The sequence below is a fragment of the Brachycentrus maculatus genome, unplaced genomic scaffold (assembly GCF_059751285.1).
Source record: "Brachycentrus maculatus isolate JH-2025_06_01 unplaced genomic scaffold, ASM5975128v1 h1tg000781l, whole genome shotgun sequence".
In the NCBI taxonomy this organism is placed as follows: domain Eukaryota; kingdom Metazoa; phylum Arthropoda; class Insecta; order Trichoptera; family Brachycentridae; genus Brachycentrus; species Brachycentrus maculatus.
In genome coordinates, this window is record NW_028281509.1 from 374,245 (window position 1) to 393,703 (window position 19,459).

General features: G+C 30.0%; 1 protein-coding gene across 1 annotated transcript in view; it reads right to left on the reverse strand.

Moving 5' to 3' along the window:
* The window catches only part of GluRIB (Glutamate receptor IB), a 229,210-nt gene that overhangs the window by 13,811 nt on the left and 195,940 nt on the right, over nt 1–19,459 (reverse strand). Inside the window, exons 10-12 of the mRNA XM_088275073.1 lie at nt 8,186–8,353; nt 2,900–3,037; nt 1,367–1,455 (exon numbers count right to left, since the gene is read on the reverse strand). Of these exons, the coding sequence (XP_088131199.1) occupies nt 1,367–1,455; nt 2,900–3,037; nt 8,186–8,353 (395 nt within the window). The remainder of the gene's footprint in view (nt 1–1,366; nt 1,456–2,899; nt 3,038–8,185; nt 8,354–19,459) is intronic.

Genomic DNA, 19,459 nt, shown 5'->3' on the forward strand with positions numbered 1-19,459 from the left:
GTATACCAAGTTGGACTTATTCCAAAGCAGACGTATACTGAGATTCCACTGTATAAAAAAATGTCCCGTCTGTTTGTTTGTTTGTACTTGAAGCATTGTTATATGAAGAATAGGAAATTTTTGAAACTTTCAAAATATCTTCATTACATCCTCTTGGCGGTCACTATGTTGAAACAATCACATGAAAATAGGTGAAAAGTATTTTAACCATAAAAAAAACTCCACACGAAACTGTAAGCATGTGGGAGTTTAAAATGTAAAATTTAATAAATACTGTCCATTTTTTTCAAACAGAATTTTATTTGGGAATAAAATTATCAATGAATGAAAACTTTTTTTTGAAAATAGGGACTCACTCTTTCCTATTAAGAATCAAATAAAGAACTGGTGGCTTTGCAACGTACGCCGGGTACAAGCTAGTTTATAATTTAAAAAAAAATGATGTAGAAAATACTAGGTTTGACTCCAGTGCATAATTAGATACGGATCTTCATTGCTCTCCATAACTTCATATACGATATCATGATTTTTAATATATTACTCAACTATGATCGACAATCTTTGTCCGGCTTCATAATATAGCAGTTAGCGCTTTTGCCTACCGAACAAGAGGTTCTGGGTTCGATTCCCATGGGGGTCAGAATAAATAAAAACGACTTTTTACGATAATTTTGATTAAATATCACCCTGGACTTGTACGTGGAGCGCAGTCTGATCTCTGTGCCTAAATTCAACAACATGAAATTTAAATTTAAATGACTATCGTATTGGTTTCCAAAAAAAACATTTTTGATTTTCACTCTGATATATATGAAATATTACTCCGGACTTGTACCTAAAACAAATGGATGATCACCTTACCTTCGTGTAGGGAACGATCAAGATAACACTGCGTCAATACGATGCATTGCACTGTGCACCATTAAGTGCAGATAAGGGTGAATAAATAATATAATTTTCCCTTTTCTACAATATATTAATGTTAAATTTAGTGCAGGTTAATACAAAAGTTTCCATATATAACTGTGCTCCTTACCTTGGCAATCAAGATAACACTGCGTCAATACAATGCAGCGCCCTATGTACAATTGGGTGCAGATAAGGGTGAATAAATTGTGTATTTATTTATTCCTTTGCGTTTTTTAAGGTTAATTTAGTACAGGTTAATACAAAAGTTTCCATATATAACTGTGCTCCTTACCTTGGCGATCAAGATAACACCGCGTCAATACAATGCAGCGCCCTATGTACAATTGGGTGCAGATAAGGATGAATAAATTATTTATTTATTTATCCCTTTACGTTTTTTAAGGTTCATTTAGTACAGGTTAATACAAAAGTTTACATATATAACTTTGTTCCTTACCTTGGCGATATATCACAGCCCTGTTGCATAAATGCTCCCAGTGAGAACCACAGCGAGTTTAGGATGCTAAAATCGTTAGCCATTGTATTCTGAAATTTTCAAATTACACCCAAGCGTTAGTGCTACAATTAAAACTATAATACCTTTCCATTGTTGGCGCTGATCGTTTAAAATTTATCGGCGAACATTGTTTCAGCGAGGTTGGAATTTAAAAGGATCGGGTTTAGTTTAAACAGTCGTTGTATTATTATATCGTAAATAAACTTAAATTAATTTTATTAAGACAAGTTAAGGGAAGATATTTAATGAGAATTTCATAGCGGGGATATATTTCCTGAGATTCGTTGGATCACGTAATCCGAGTGGATTCAAATATTAAATCATCAGGTGGGTTACGAAATAAACGTACTTTTAAATATTTTTTATTTTAGGAAAATCAACAGCTTCACACACAAAACAGTAAAAAAAAACAATAAACACAAAGCCAATTACAGGTCTCCACAAATATTTACATGATATATAAAAACATTCATTCGCAAACAAACGCACTTACACACATACGCTCACATGGACACACTACACACATATACACACACGCAACCCCCCCCCCACACACACACACATACACACACACACACACACACACACACACACACACACACATACGCACACATATGCAAAATTAACCATTATTCGGATAGCAAGCGTCGCACACTTCGGCGGTTAATCTCGAACAAGTCTATGTTAAACGTTTTCGAGATAGCATTAAAATTGGAAAAAGTTTGCCATTAATATAATTTCTGTCTTTAATTAGTAAAAACAAGAGGAAAGTTAAGGGCAGGGTTCATTGTATTAATACAATCATTGCGTAAAAAATGTGCTTATTTGTGATACATGCGTTTATATTTTATCAAAATTGTAGCTACATTTGTTGCTACTAGTTTTTTGAAATTTCGTTAAAAATAGTGGAATTGAAATTGAAATTTTAATACTACTATTTTTATATGAAAAATCATGCAGTACAAAAATAAATTGTGAATTATACAAATCTTTTAGTGCGTCACAGAGAGGATGGCAAACAAGTTAAACAAAAAGTCTAAGAAAAATATATTTTGATTTATATTTTGGTTAATTCAACAATTTTTAGGGGTGAATTTTTGGTAAAAATACTTGTGTAAATAAACTATTTTTAGAAATTTTATAAAATTAAACAACTGAATTTATTAAACCCTGTCATCATCAGGGTTTAATAAATTCTAACAATTTAAAATACTCACAATTAATTACATTCCCCCACAAAAAACTAAATAATTTTTGGTAAGGGAATGTAATTAGTTATGAGTATTTTAAAGTTTTTAAAGTTTTAAAATTTAATAAACCCTGATGATGACAAGGTTCCGGTCAAAACCGGTAGGTTAAAGTGGACTAATAATAAAAATGTGGTTAGTACAAAGTTGTTTAATTTCATGAAGTTCTTTAAATGTGCCACAAAGTATCTGCGAAAAACATTCAAGAAACTTTTTTTGTTTTAACCTGATTTGTGGTGACTTGAGATATTTGATCGGGAACTTGACCATCAGTAGTTTGAATCATTCTCCACTCATACGGAGAGAATCTGGATACCATGAAGAGGACGATGCTGACTCCAATATAGCTGAAGATGACACAAACCTATGGAAAAATTAAAAAAATATTTACAAATTGACAAAAATTATTAAAAACTTTGTTCTGCTAATCCCTGTTTTCTTCTTATTGTAATAAACCCATCCCCACACAGATGGTGGATAAGATGCCGCTTTAGATCAGAGCAGTATTAATTGGAACGCTAATTGCACTAAGTAATTAGTCATCGCTCCAGATTCTTGGATGTAGGAGGGAAATAAAATTGATGAGATAATGGTGATATAAGGAAAATGGAAAAAGATTCAGTACAGGGAGGAAGGTGTAAAAAAATTTAAAAAAAATCTAAGGAACTCAAGGTTGCATAAGATATATTAGTTTTAGGCTTTTGTGACCCGGAGTCTTTTTTTAAAGGAATGTAACTGGAAAAAATGGATTATTTTTTAATTAAATAATTGTTATTATGTTACTAAAATGAGCTGAGGTTTTGTCTTTAAGATTTGGTGTATTGATGAAATAAGGAGGAAATCGGTCCAATATTTGCTTATCCAATTATTCAATATATGAATAATATAAATAAAATAATCTTGTGAAATTTGCGAGTTCACATAACAAGAAATGACATCAGTAAAAAAAAGGGAAACTGGGAGAACGTTCAAGATTTGCTGGCATTGCATTCGACAGTACGAAGGCCTTCTGTAGACCGGATTTGTAACTGGTGAACACCAATAGTCATCTATCAAAAGCATGCATTAGCAACTGTGACACATGGCACCTTACAAGGGCACAGAATAGCCTTATCTTAACATTGAGAACAAATGTTTATGAAGAATTCAAGAATTGCGGTAGTTTGAAAGGAACTAGGAATAAATGGGACGAAGCAACCCTTATTTAATCACAACTATTTGCAAAAATGTGATTCAATTGACCGAGGCATATGCGCCTGTATAAAAAAACTTAGAATCGGGCTCCCACCGCACGGTGATCAATGTATGAATATTAACTGGAAAGTAGTAAAAATTTCATGGTCATGAAAAAAATCAAAATATAGAAAAATCACATAAAAACGTATTGCGCTTTATCGAAACACTGTTTAAAAAAATACTTTTTCTGTCGCATACGTTTGGCAAAATTAAAGAGTGTTTGCCAATTCCGTGACAAAATCAATAAGTATCTTTGAAGACAGCGCGGTGTAAGTTTACGTATCTGTGCTTTAATATAAATCTTGCGAAAAGAGTTGAATATGGAAAATATTGATGAAGGTATGATTTATTTTATGCATTTGCCAAATAAATATAAAATTATTACGTTTTGATTGCTATTAAGTATGCTGTCGTAAAGACAATAATTTTCATTTTAGCCAATTTTAAATTAGAGTTTTAAAAAAATGCTCCACTTCTCTCTACTAAAAAAACATGTTTTTTAGATAACGGTATTCATTTACTTAACAACTTTTTTTGTTATATTTCTCGAAAAGTTTGATTACGAAAATATCTTTGTTTTTCAGTGAGCCGACAAGTAGTCACACGACGAGAAATTTTTAGTTATTAAAAATAAATTAGGAATCTAAAAAATGAGAATAAAATGCGCATTAGAGTGGGAAATGATCTCTCAAAGGAAATCCCAGCCGCAGTCGGCATCAGGCAAGGAGACAGTCTGAGCCCTTTCTTATTCAATATTATCATGAATAAGATAATTGTAGATGTCAAACAAAGCATTAGGGCTGGGCTACACCATAGGAGTTAAAAACATCGACACAACATGCTATGCAGATGACGCTGTCTTAAGTAAGGTGAGAATCTATAAGACTCGCACTTAGATCTGCGTTAGATCGATCTAGACATACGGCACAGAAACAAGAGCCGACACCGCGAGAAAAAAAGCCTGCTTAGGACATCCGAAATGAAGACTTTATGACCCATTGCAGGCTTAACACTTTGCGACAGAGTTAGAAACTCTGAAATAAGAATAATCTGTGGTGTTGAAGATATTGTGCGATGGAGAAGAGAAAGAAGACGTTTCTAGAGAAATCACGAGGGAAGAGCAAGGGAGGATACAAAGGACCTGGGAGCCGACAAAAGATATCGAAGAAGGTTTGTGTACTCCATATACTCTAAATAGCGAGTGGATGTGGATTAAACAGCTAGTTACATATCATATGAATAATTCATTTAATATTTGAATACATATTTTTATTTTTATTAAATGTAATTGTTTTACAAAATACGCTTGCTAATAGTAGGGGAGAGTGCCCATGGATGGGACGTTTTTGATTTTGCCTCTCTAGTTTTTCTCCGTAAAATAAATCATAAAAAGTAAACGTGGTTTCTCTTTATTCAATCTTTTAGCTACAAATATGCCATACTTTGTTTTCTAAAAAAATTAACTTAACTGACTGAAAAATCGATTTCAAATAATGTCCTAAAATGTCCCATTCATAAACACTCTCCCATGAGTGGGACACCAGTATACCATGAATGGGTCATCAATTAAAATGCAAGATCGATGGAAAAATTATATTTTAACACAAAAATAATTGGTAGGCACTTTCATATAATACGTAGACGCATGCAAAAGAAATTTTATTCAACATTTTTGGCAAAAAAAGTTCAGATATCTTAATATTCCACAATTTACATTGGCCACATAATTTACGTTTGAGCCATTGCATAACACTTTATTAGTATTCTCCTTCACATATGTGACACTTATTATCCTCTTTTCATTTTGTTTTTGTCAGTGATATACCTTCTATTTCAACTGATTTATCTGAACTGATATCTCTGTTATCACTCATTGAAATCTCTTCTATGAGTTTTTTAAACTCTTTTAGCGTTGGGCTTATTTTTTGGACTATCTATAGGTTTTCCTTTTCCATTCTTCAATAATTGTATTTTCAAAAACTTCTCCTTTTCTGGAGTGTCAGAGATTGTACTTGATTTCCCTTTTCTAATTTTTTTCTGTACTGTAGAACATATTCTTCCAGCTGAATTTAAATACGTGGAAAGCATTTCTTCTTGCTTCAGAGTAAACTAACTAAAAAAAACTAACGAACCATCACGCCGCTTCCCCGCAGTGGTAAGCAGAAAGAATAGAACGCCACACCACTCTGTCTTTGCAAACATTCTTCGCCTCTTCCACGTTCATGCATCTCCTCATTCATACCCGCTGATTATTACGACTCCTAACCTGACTAATTTTAAGTATTTAGCATTCCTGATCGTGCCATGTTTTTCATTCGCCTCATAAATTTATTTTACCGTCCTTTCCTCACTCATTCGTTCTACATGTCTAAACCATCTCAGCACACCTTTCTTAATTTCATCGATAATGCTTGTCTCAGCTTTGCATTTCTTCCTTATTTCACTATTCGAACATCTATCATAGATCGTTTTGTCGCACATTCTTCTGTGAGATCGCATTTTGACTGCACTCAGTCTACTTTTATCCTTCTTTTGCCAACTCCATGTTTCACTTCCATACATTAGAGTTAGAACCAGGACTCCGTTGTGCCCTGCCAGTTTAGCTTCCGCTGATAGGCTCTGTTATTCCTATGATAGGTGTATGTAAAAATATCTAACCACTAGAAATATCAGCCTTTACTTGTTTGACATGTCTATAAAGAGAAGATTTTCCTATTGCATATGTCTTTGCAACCGACCTAATATTTTGCTTTTTATTTAAAACCTCTTCTACAGCAGCTTTAATTTGAACGTTGGTTATGCGTGTTCTTGGCATTATAACCTAAAAACAATATAATGTTTACAATACGTGTAATACAAACGAGTAACGAAAACGATTTTTAATGTAAATAAAAAGTATTCGTCACGAATGGGACAATTTTCCCTTTAAGTGGACCGTCCCATTCATGATCACTGGACGCGTCCCATTCAAGGAAATGCGTGATTTTTAGAAAAATAGATAAATCGATACATTTATACTAAAGTAAATTTGATGAAACTTACTTTATAATATACGGAGAGGACCGACTTAAATAATTGTATATATCAATTGGAGCACTTATCATAACTTATATGTGCAAACATAATCAAATTACAGTATATAATTTACTTTTTGACCCAAAAAAATTGTATCGCGTCTTACTCGCTTCACTGTCAGTCGAAAACTGTGGTTTGAGGATTAATCTGTCTAATATCGTAACGTTAATGTTGAGTATTTTTTTATTTTTTTTTGTTACAACAGTTTGGGCTAGAGGACGATTGTCCCATTCATCCTCTGTCCCACTCGTGGGCACTCTCCCCTAGATATTTTTTTCTATATTTAAAATTCTTTTGCATTTCACAATTTATTATGATTACAAGTACCTACCTATAAAAAAATTCAGAAATAAAATTGTATTAAAATATTTTTCTCCGAGTTAATTTCGTATTTAATTGCTCAGAGTTTTAGACGATTAAAATTTATCTTTAATTTACTGGAAAAGTACAGCAAATTGATGTTTTAATTTCACCCTAATTAACTCATGTTATTTTCACTGAAAACATTTCTGTATTAATTTGATTTTCAAATTTCCTTTTCGTGAAATATTTACAATAAAAAAAATATTTGGAGATAATTGGTTGGACTGCTTTGAACATTTCTAAAAGGAAAAAAAATACCTGAAAGCAGTTTTTTTGGATAAACGTAACAGCAACACAGACAATACTAAACAGTGCTCATGGTAGACAGCGTGTTTCTCGACATCTGCCAAAATATATCGTAAATTGGAGAATATTTTATTTGGATTTTATTAAATGTAAGGTACAATGGCTGACTCGTAGAAATTATTAAAAAAAGTGGGACAAAATGTAATCCAACACGGTGCAAAAAATATCCAATAAATCCAGAAGAGTGTTAAAAATATGCCAAATATTTATAAACTTTTGTGGAAAATAAAGTGAATAGAGCTTGTGACATTTAAATTATCAAGTCGACGATCTTTAATTCTGTCGCTAAACGGTTCTCTAGATGTGGTTCATATTTTGATATCCAGTTTTCTAGAAATACTATATACTATTTTTTTTCAAAAATTAATTAACTCACTTATTGAAAAAACATATTATAGTGGTTAAATAATAAGTACATTATATTAATTGATTAAAATAAATAAATAAAAACATATACAAAATATTTAATTTCCTAGAATAAACCATGAAAATTTATTTGTATTAAGTCTGAATTAACCATATTATAACGTACCCAAATTTCCTTAGATAACGGATTAAGGAAACTGAAGACTCCTGGCTTCTGCTTGACTGGTTTCTTGATCATAATAGATATACCCAAAGACATAAAGGGTTTACTGAAGTCTATCACCCTCTCCCGCTCCGAGGTGATCGTCATAGATGCAATAGCAATATCAGCTTCCTGAAAAAGGGACAATAAATAAAATGAGAGAGAGGGTTGTGCGTTTTTATAGCAAAGGCATAAAATTTTATTCGCCCTGTCGGAATGTGAGCGATACCAGCTAATCTAACCTAAAATTTGGATCGTGAAACGTGTCTTGTTTATTCCACTTTGAGATTTTTAAAGTGTTATCCTAACAAAATATAAAGTGATTGCTTTTACATAACAACTTGCTTGCTGATAAAAAATACTATCCATTTTTTGTATATTAAAAGCATTCATAACTGTGTGGTATGGTAATACAGCACAATCCTTATTATTCATTGTTTACTTTGTGTAATACCACTTTTAAAAACACTTATTCATGACTACATTGTATTGGCAGAAACCAAAAACTAAAATGTTGAAAACATGTTGTAAAAATAAATTCTTATGTCAGTCAAGTATGGGAACATCTCTTATATAAATTAGTTAGCACCCTTAAGATCGAATCGTTAAATTACACATTAAAATAATTACAAATACGCGTTGAATCTCTACAAATGCAGCTCTACACGAAAATAACTTTTTTCAGTTATGCCTTTCAGATATTTCAAAATTAAATTATAAACAAAGAGAGGGGAAAACGTGCCTTTAAAAATGCTATTGAATTCTGGAAATAAATTATTAAGTTTTTAAAAATTTATACTGCAAGTTAAATTGGAATGAATACCTACCGTTTTTAAAAGATAATGATTTTGTTTATTTTGATTTATTTTTAATGAATACAAATAGAAAATACACCCTTTTGAACGCAGTTGAAATTTTAGAGATCGAATCGGATTAAATTCTTCTTACATAACGAGAAAATTTGCGTTTCAATTTTTTTATAAATGTATTTGTGTGAATTTTAATATTTTGAAACGAAGGTTTTAAAATAAAGAAGAATTTAAGTATATGTTGAAAATTTGTTTAGTAGCTCTTTTATTAAAGCGCAATTTTATTAAATGCAGATAAATAACGGATTTTTTTTTCGTTTAAATATTTTTTATTTATAACGTGAAGCAAATGTTTGTCTCCAGTATTTCAGTTATATCACAACATAATATAAAATAAAAATACCTGCATTAAAATTTTATAAAATTTCTATCCAAATAAAATTGGAAAACAATTTTTGCTCTATTTGCAAATAATGTGAGGGTGGTAGTTTTAACTAGACATTCTTAATATTAAAACAATTTAACAACCAGAAATTCAATGAGTTTAAAAAAACAATTTTCCTGTTTTAGAAAGTACACAAACTATATTTTAATAGTAACTATATAAACATATATATATATATATATATATATATTTATAAATATATATTTATATATATATATATATATATATATATATATATATATATATATATATATATATATATATATATATATATATATATATATATATTATATATATATATATATATATATATATGTTTATATAGTTACTATTAAAATATAGTTTGTGTACTTTCTAAAACAGGAAAATTGTTTTTTTAAATTTTCCTGTTTTAGAAAGTACACAAACTATATTTTAATAGTAACTATATAAACATATATATATATATATATATATATATATATATATATATATATATATATATATATATATATATATATTTATAAATATATATATATATATATATATATATATATATATATATATATATATATATATATATATATATATATATATATATATATATATATATATATATATATATATATATATATATATATATTTATATATATATATATATTTATATATATATATATATATATATATATATATATATATATATATATATATATATATATATATATATATATATATATATATATATATATATATATATATATATATATATAAACATGTCAGGTACTTTAAGCATAACTCTCTTTGTATTTAGTCGTGACAGTATAACGGTTGCTTATTTATACATTTTCATGGGTAAATCAACAATTTTCAGACAAGAAAAAACATAGAGCTATATTATTGATCGTATATTTTTGTGTTGGTATAAACGTCAGGTCGTATTTAATAATACATATTTCAATTATATGCTTGAAAAGTAGGTAAGTTATTTACATTATAACCAATGTTTTTTTTTTAATTGCGACTTTAAATATTAATTGGTTGAGTAAGTATGAAGAATTTCAAGTACCAGATTTGTTGAGTGCATATTTTATTGATGAAAATGAAGAAAAAACATCCTTGGCGATTCTTAAAAGAATGATCATAAAAATGAACACTTACAATTTCTTACAAACTTTCTTTATAAAAACTGTCAAGGGGGTCGTAAAACGTGTGAGAACTGACTTAGCCCAGAAGAGAGATTCCCCCTTTTTTACCAGATTGTACGAATACGGTGTAGGAAATAGTGACTTTTTATAGTCAAAGTTCTTTATTAAATATAAATTTTCAAAGACTATTCCTTTTTTGTGGAAATCAAGCAGAAACAATGTAGCCCGACACTCAATCTAAACTACGAGTTTTTTTAATGTGTTTCCTCAAAAGCTCATAAGAAAGATATATACTTATATTTTAGTGCCTATTGAAGAAAGTAACAATGAACTCTACATGACAAGTTCTTGGTGAGATCTTTTAGAGCAACAACTTTTTGTTTAGCTTTAGTTTGTTTCTTAAAGTAAAATCAAAAGTTTATTGTACGACAAGGAAACGATGGTGTCTCGATCTTAATGCTATATGCACTCACATTTTGACCATCAGAACTATAGCTATTGTATGATCGAAGTTTGATCTTAATCGGATTAATTTTCTAATTGCTTGCTAGTATCAACGTAGCAGCTAGAAAACCGACTACAAAAGTATCGGAAGGATACCGGCTACCCCAAAACCTAATCAAATTAATTATTCATTTATTTAAAATCTTTAATTTAAATTTAAGATTTGGCTCTCTTAGTATTCATCTTGCAGAAACTTTGTGGAAACTGAACTCAATATTGATGATTTTACAGATAAAATAACGATCAATTGACACAGCAGCTATATCGACGGCAGTAGGTTGCTCACCGGTTGGCCAGAGAGCAAGGTTCCAAACAACCCTTAAGCTATCTGAATCAACTCGCAGTACTAATATACATTTTTTTCATAGTTAGATCATTTTTCTCGAACCACTTTGAAAACCTCCAGTGAATTTCAACTCCTAAACGGCTTCCAACCAGATAAATTCTGTCACTGTTCTTACATAGCTCCTCCTTGATGCAAACTGCTAGGAGAGGGACCATGCTTGTATTCTCACGGCAACAATGAAAATGACGCGTGTAAGGTACGGTCACATTACTCTCGTGGTTTTGATATGCAAGTGCATAGTAATGTATCTAATACAAATCTGGCAATGTATTATGACGACAGTCCAGATAGTATTTTAAATATTCTCGTATTTCAGTATGATTTTTTGCAAAGATAATAGCATGCAAATAAAAAAATAGTCTCACTAAGCATTATGTATATTCAACATTTTTCTTCTTCTTAATCTTATCCGCACTCAATGGTGCATTGGGTACGGTATTGTATTGACGCTGTATTATCTTAATCGTTACTTTAATAAAAGCAAGGTGATCAGCTGCGCAGCTGAGCTGCGCTTCAGGGACTAGTCAAGGGTAATATTTAAAAAATATAAGAGTGTAAATCACAAATATTTATTTTCACCCACGCCTAGGAATCGAACCTCCAGCACGGTAGCTAAACACGCTATCTGTTACACCACAGAGGTAGACATTTGTCGGATTGAAACATATTTTAATTAACATGACACATTTTAAATAATTTGATGGTTCAACTTTGAATATTTTAAGCCCGATTACCACAGTTTCATAATGTAAAAGTTTTACGTATTTACCTAAAACCGCAATGTTGAAGTTTCCGTCATTTTCCGTTTTAATTAATTTATCGGTGAAATGTCATATGTTGACAGATTCAATTTCACAGAACGTTTAGTAAAATTCTTGAACTATTACAATATTCGAACAAGTAATTGACTGTGAGATTGTGACCAATACAAATTTAATCTTTATTCAGCTTTAGTTTGAAAAAAATATATTACAATATAATTTGTTAAAAAATAACCGTCTAATTGACGTGACACTTAAATAAGCGGCTACACCACTTCCATTTTGAAATAAATACATAATTAATCCTTTTCCATATTCCCTCCATCTGTTTGAGACGAGTCCATCAGTTTTTCGGACACATGGGCAGAAACGATAACAGCCTTGAAAAGTTAATGGTAGTGGGAAGGGTCGAAGGTAGTAGAAAAAAATAAGATTCCTAGTATAAAGATGGACTGATCAAATGAACACTGCCGCAAGTTCGACAGCGGTTGAAGAAACGCGAATAATAACAACGACAATGACAAGGAGATATGATGGTAACCACCCTTAACTATGAGGACAACCGAGCAGTTGATTTAAAATAATGCACACACAATAACACCGTAGATACTTAAAAATATTAATAAAAAACAATTAATTTTATTATTCGCAAAAGGGTTGGTACCTCAATTTTTCAAATAAAGGTTGAATAGCAACTTCTTGCAAGAAATTTTAAAATGTTGATGAATTTTACTTTGTAATAAATACTAAACATATTATTATTTGATTTGGCATTTACTTTGTGGAATGATATGCTATTTTTTTAATTAAACACTTGTAATAAACCACTTAATGAGTTTTATTTTATTATACACGCCTAGTTTCGAAAACTAACAGATATTTTCATCTACAGGTGAAAATTACAACTCTAATATTGAACATGTTTAATTTATTCATAAGAACATTTACAAGCACATGAAATACTTACTAACTTCAAGAAAGGTATCGACGTATATTTCATACTTTTTAGTACTTAATTAACAGTCCCAAAAAAATATTTTTGGGGTAAAACTTATAAATAATTCTGCAATAAACTATGGTATGACAATTTTAGTATCATAGTACTCGAAAGAAGCCAGTTTTAATTGTGGCCGAAACATAGTTGAAATTGGCTTTATTATTTTTTTTATTACAAATGTATAAAAAATAACTATCTTTTGAAGTAATCTTTTGATTGTAAGCCAATATTTATTATAAAGCAAATTATAAGCTAATTCTAAGCTTTTCAAGAACTCATTGTTGGAACAAAAAATGTTGGCAAGGATGGAGACTTCATATAGTAATATGAGGTATTAATATTAGCTTATCATTTGTTTGTATTATTTTACAACTTACAACAGGTATATTCTCACTTTATCAAAATTATACAGGTATTTTGGCCGAGTTTGTAGACTCTTAGTCGGCGCCTTACCTTTGACGATTTGTCCGTAAGGTTTAAATAAATAAAAGGTTTTTTTCATTCAATATTTTCTCCCCTTGCCTTCTATTAGTAAACAATATATGTATAAATCAAACGCACTGTATATGCACCATTCGGTACGGACAACGTTAAAAAAATTAATAATGTGTTAACAGAGCGGTCGAGAAGACACCACGTTACAAATGGCATTTTATTAAAACGCCATTTGAGAGAAAAACGATTTGGTCTGACACCAAAAACGGATAAATAACCTGAAAACAATATTTTGTGTGGTTTCAAAATGTATTTCTATTCAAATTTAAAGTATAACGTAATATACAAAATTCGCTCTTGGATTGAGTTTTTATTACCATATTTTATTTTTTACGTAACACAGTCACTGCCAAACATAGACTATAATCGTATATCTCTTTTAGTATTTCGAAGCTCTGGAAGTTTGGTAATAATAACCATTCATTACTTAACGGCTTCGATCGGAAATACCAGCTTCCAAAAATTATTTACGACGCACTAAAAAAAATCGCGAATTTGGAATTTTCTTCCTCAAAAGAATTTTATTAGGTTTCTGTATGCAATTTTATTGGAAATTTTATTGTAGACCTCGTATATTATACTTCTTGTTCGACTGTCTTTCTAAATTGAAAATGGTATTATCTGTTTTATAATTCAAACTGAAAAATAATCATTAACATACATTTTTAGTACGTATTTTAGTATATAATTTGATAATTTTATTTAGTATATGCTTTATACGATCATATAAAATACTTACCATGTATGATCATAAAAAAATAATTACACAATCTCAAATGGAATTAAATGATATTAGCTCTCACAAGTATTTAGGTAGTTAAACTTGATTCTGACAGGAAGAGAAAATCAGAGGATATTATTCTAGCTGTCTTAACGAAGTAGGAGAGACATCTCAGTCACTTCCATTTCAAATGATCTGGAAGGATTAGGCAGTTGGTTAAGAATTTGACCGATTCCAGACTAATACTAGAAGATCGCTAGGGCCAGTTTGTACTCGGCCATTGAAACAAGAGAGACAGGGAGGTTGGGGAAGACGAAAGGAATAGAAGGAATGTGACAGGGTGGGCACAATGACAGTAAGGATAAAGGTTGTTAATAGGGATGGGTATGAGGTAACAAGCCAGAATCAATTTGTATTCAAGTCTCCTTCTTACGTTAAAAGCTTACACAGCTGTTATTCATTGCGGCGATTGCTTTCGTGGACGGAATCGTCAAATATTTTTTTACATCCTTTAAAGTCTAAGCCCAAACGGGAAAGGGACATGGCTTATCTTTCTAATCCTCCGGGTCCAGAGAGCATCTTATTCCTTCTTATTTCTCCAATGTCGTAAACAAAGGGTTTTCTTTCCTCAGATATGAAATTATAAGTGACGGAATGAAATCCGGCGAAAAGCTATATGTTTTATTTCAAGTAGACACTATTTATTCTCCGATATATATTTCTAAACCCCACACGTACATACCTTCCCATAAAAAAGAATTATTCATATAAACCACAAAACCGTAGGATTTTTTTATTCCCATCAATATGAAAGAGATAAAATAAATATATATATATATCCCGGGTTTTGTTTGTGTAACAATATTATTCTGCTTTGTGGTTCAGTTTAAATTCCTCTTCTAAAATTGATAAATTCGGATGAAATAGGATTGAGTTTAAAATAATATTTACATATTAATAAAAAAAAACAAATTGCCCAAAAAAACATTTTGATAGAACATATATAAGAATATAGTCATTCGTTTTTATCTAATTACAATTATAAATAATAAGAATAAGAAATAAGTGTTACGAGTATATAAGTGAATGGTTTCCCTTATACAAAGATTTGTTTTTTTTTTTATCATTAAACATTTTAAAAAATGTATCGATATTTTTATTTCACGTAAAGTATTTTAAGAATTTTTTTTTTAAAGTAACTGCTAAGTAAAAGTAACTGCTAAGTTTTTGGTTAGACGCCAAGAAGAATTAATGGTGAAAGAAGAAAGGTGTGTAAAATTGTATGAAAAATACATCAATACTCGCAAAAGAAACAATTGTTTGTACACGTCAAAGAAAACTTAAATCGCCTCAAGGAATTGAGTTCGCAATATTTATTTGTACAAAACAACTTTCGTAAAACAATAGTTTTTCAATTTTTCGCTGTCGAGTTTCTTTGTCAACAAAAGGTTTTCGAGTTTAAAAACGGAAAGTATGTATAATATTGGCAGTCTCCATGTTCCTTTTGAATAATTTTGTTTTTGTCTTTCTGAATATGATCCCAAGTGTTTGGGGAGGTTTCTGAGTTTACTCCATCCTGGGGGGTGGGAACCCAAAATTGGGAAGATGATATCACCTTGGGGAAGGTTACGTCTCACGTAGTATCTAAATAGGTAATATTATACATTGGAAGTTGCAGGCGTGAGGTAGGAAATATGATTACAATCATTTCTGGGGACCGAAAACCCGTAAACTTTCTCTTTGAATTTGTTTTGTTTTTCGGATAGAATATCACAAATCGATATTTTTACAGGAATATTTTAAGTAAGTATTTATTTCTTCAGACAGTTAAATAAAATTCACATTCTTTGAATTTGCGACACTATGTATTTAATTGCTGATAAACGAAAATTATGTTTATTGATCATTTTAGTAAATAAAACCAAAATGTTTCATTGAATTAATGTTTGTATATCCACATGTATCCATTTTGTGGGTATTTTTCTGGTGTTCTTTAAATGTATTCAATTTAAAATTAGATTCTGATAAATTTGATATAGCTCACCATAAGATGATATAACCATTTTCTTATTTACTTAAAAAGAAAATAAATTATCAAGAAAAAATATTTCACATAGCGTGCAAAACCGACTAAAAGTTTTTTAATTACTCAGTGAAGTACTGTATAATGTATTAAATATAGAGAATGGATAAAGATAACAATGTTCTTATAATATAATGAATGTTGAAATACGGAATTTCCCCGAAGGCCTAAAGTTTGAAGTAAGAAAGTTATTTTTTATTTAATCTTTATGAAACTTAGATTACTTTAAACGTCATATATATTTTGCTTTTATTTGTTACAAGTATAATTTTATAAGCATGCAAAAATAAGCATAAAAAGGACGTAGAATCTAAACAAAAGTTAACGTTTTACCCACGCAGAGAAAATAACTTTTTCTCGACTTTTAAAACCAGTCGTCGGCCAGTTATGTCAAAAAATAAAATGTATCGAAAAAATGTACACACTATTTAAATACATAAATGCATTTATATATATATATAAATATATATATATATATATATATATATATATATATATATATATATATATATATATATATATATATATATATATATATATATATATATATTTAATATCAATAGATGTATCTAGGGTATTTTACTAAAACATTTTCTGTTAGATTGATTTATTAGTATTTTCTTTTCCAGATATTATTGCTAACATTGCACAGGCCGTGGAAAGAATACCAAGACCGAAACCACGAATTACTTTAATATATTTTGCCACAGTGAATGGCTTCCTAGTCAGTGACCGGCAGGTGTGCAATTTTGGTGTTTCCAAGATATGTAGTTTGTCGTAAATTAAATATATTGTTTTCGGAGTAATCGATGGAAACCTTCCTAAGGGTTGGATAGTGTGGTTGACATTAATGTATCGCCAACTAAATAATATTTATGTTTCACCCCTATTTACTTGTACCATAAACAGTAACACATACATATAGCATAAACGTAATATTCATTTTTTGTTAATAAAGAGAAATATTTGTGTTTTTATTATTTATGAAAATACTTCAATTTTATATTATTTCTTTGAGTCAAAGCGGATCGTTTTTAGAAAAAGGTATCAAATTGTGGTAGAGTGGGTTCGAACTGAGAAACTCTGACTCAAGAGTCCGCGATATTAACGACGGGACCACAACCCGGTACTTAAATATTATATTTTCATATTAGTTTTTAGTTCATTTACGTAAAATATATAAACGGAACGGCTATTGAACATTTTGTCAAATCTTAAGGCGATAAAAGCGTATCTTTACAACACTAAAAAATTTATAATGTCATGAATGAAGGAAGCAAGTCAAGATAAGTAAGATTTTAAGATAAGTCAAGATTTTATTATTTCTGTCTCAACAAGATGAAAAAGTCTATTGAGAAAAAATATGCAAATTTTGGTATGTATGTACAAGGCTTATAGCCTTTCATTGGCTGGTTGAAGTCATCATTTCAAATAGTGTGCAACATTCACCATTCCTATTATTTATATTATGCTATATTGAGTTATATGAAAACTGATCACGGGTTTTGTCTGAATATCTATTTAAATAAAATATGATATAGTGTAATACATATCTAAGTTCAAAAGACTCGTTTATATTAGCTTACAAAAGCTTAAAAAAAGGGTTTTATATTTTTATCCAACAAAATATTCCAATTCCGTTTCCTTTTCCATAAACAATTATGTCCTTCACCCTAAGCTTCTTTAGTTACGCGATTTGTATGCCTAGAGATGTTTTATATTTCACTCCTACATCCAAGAAAAGCAGCACCGATTACTTTGCCATTATATACAATAGTTGAATATCAAGTTAACACAGCGTTGTCACGATATGGTTATCTAAGCACCACTGTATATGTACAGTGGTTAAATGTTTACTTTTGATAGGTAATTAAGGATATAAGTAGGATACACATAAGTATAAATTTAATAAATATATATTCATAAGTGATGGGCAAGTAATGTGATGACTGCAGTAATCTCAGGATGCCTGAAAAATTCTATATGGAGAAACCCTGACAACTTCTCATAGAGTAACCAAAGATTAAAATAATCGACAATGCCGTGGTAGTTAGTGCTAATGATCCGGACAATCCAAAAAATTTGCAAGACATATTCAAACATATGCCGCGAGGGATGCAATCATTAACTTTTTATCGTATCCACCCACTAAGTCATATTTCCGTATTCTCAAATACATACATGGAAAGAAATGCGATTCTCACCGCACGACAAACTCGTTATTGAGAGTGTCTCGTAGAAGATTTGTGCTCGCGAATGAGTAAACTACTTTCCTTCACATATTCTTCGCATGTTTTTCTAAGCGAGTATCACGATAATCTTTTTAACAAAAACCAATAGTAAAAATTAACCGAAATAAGGCCTGTCTTTTGGAATAAATTATGAAAGATGTGTGAAAAAAATAGGTAATAAAAAAAGGTACTGCTCGTCGGAACTGCTTAATTTATTTTTGACTTATAAAAATAATTCGAACATTTTTTTATTTTTATTTTTTCCTTTTTTGCATTTCACAAAAAATTATAATTATATGTTCAAAAATTAAATAATGTTTATGGAAAAAACGTCAACAAAGGCATGGCCTGTGTGTGGGTATATGTACATTATATTTTAGGTTAAAAAAGGGCTATTTATAAGAAGTATTCCGGATTGTCGATATAAAGATGAGAATATGGTTTTTTGTGACAATATTGGCGCAGATGAATTTTAATATTGGGTATCGAAATTTAAATTATATTCGGTCGGTTCTTTAAAAACCGATTTACAAAATATTTAAAAAGCAAATGAATTTCCTGTTCTTTTCATATATTTTTTTGACCCCTTTCGTTGAAAATTAAATAAGTAAAAAAATAAAGCGTAAAAAATCCTGATTATCTTACATTTGGATACTGTTGTTGTAGTTGTAATTGTATTTTTAATAATTAAGTATTTAAATTATTTATTTTAAGAGATGTTC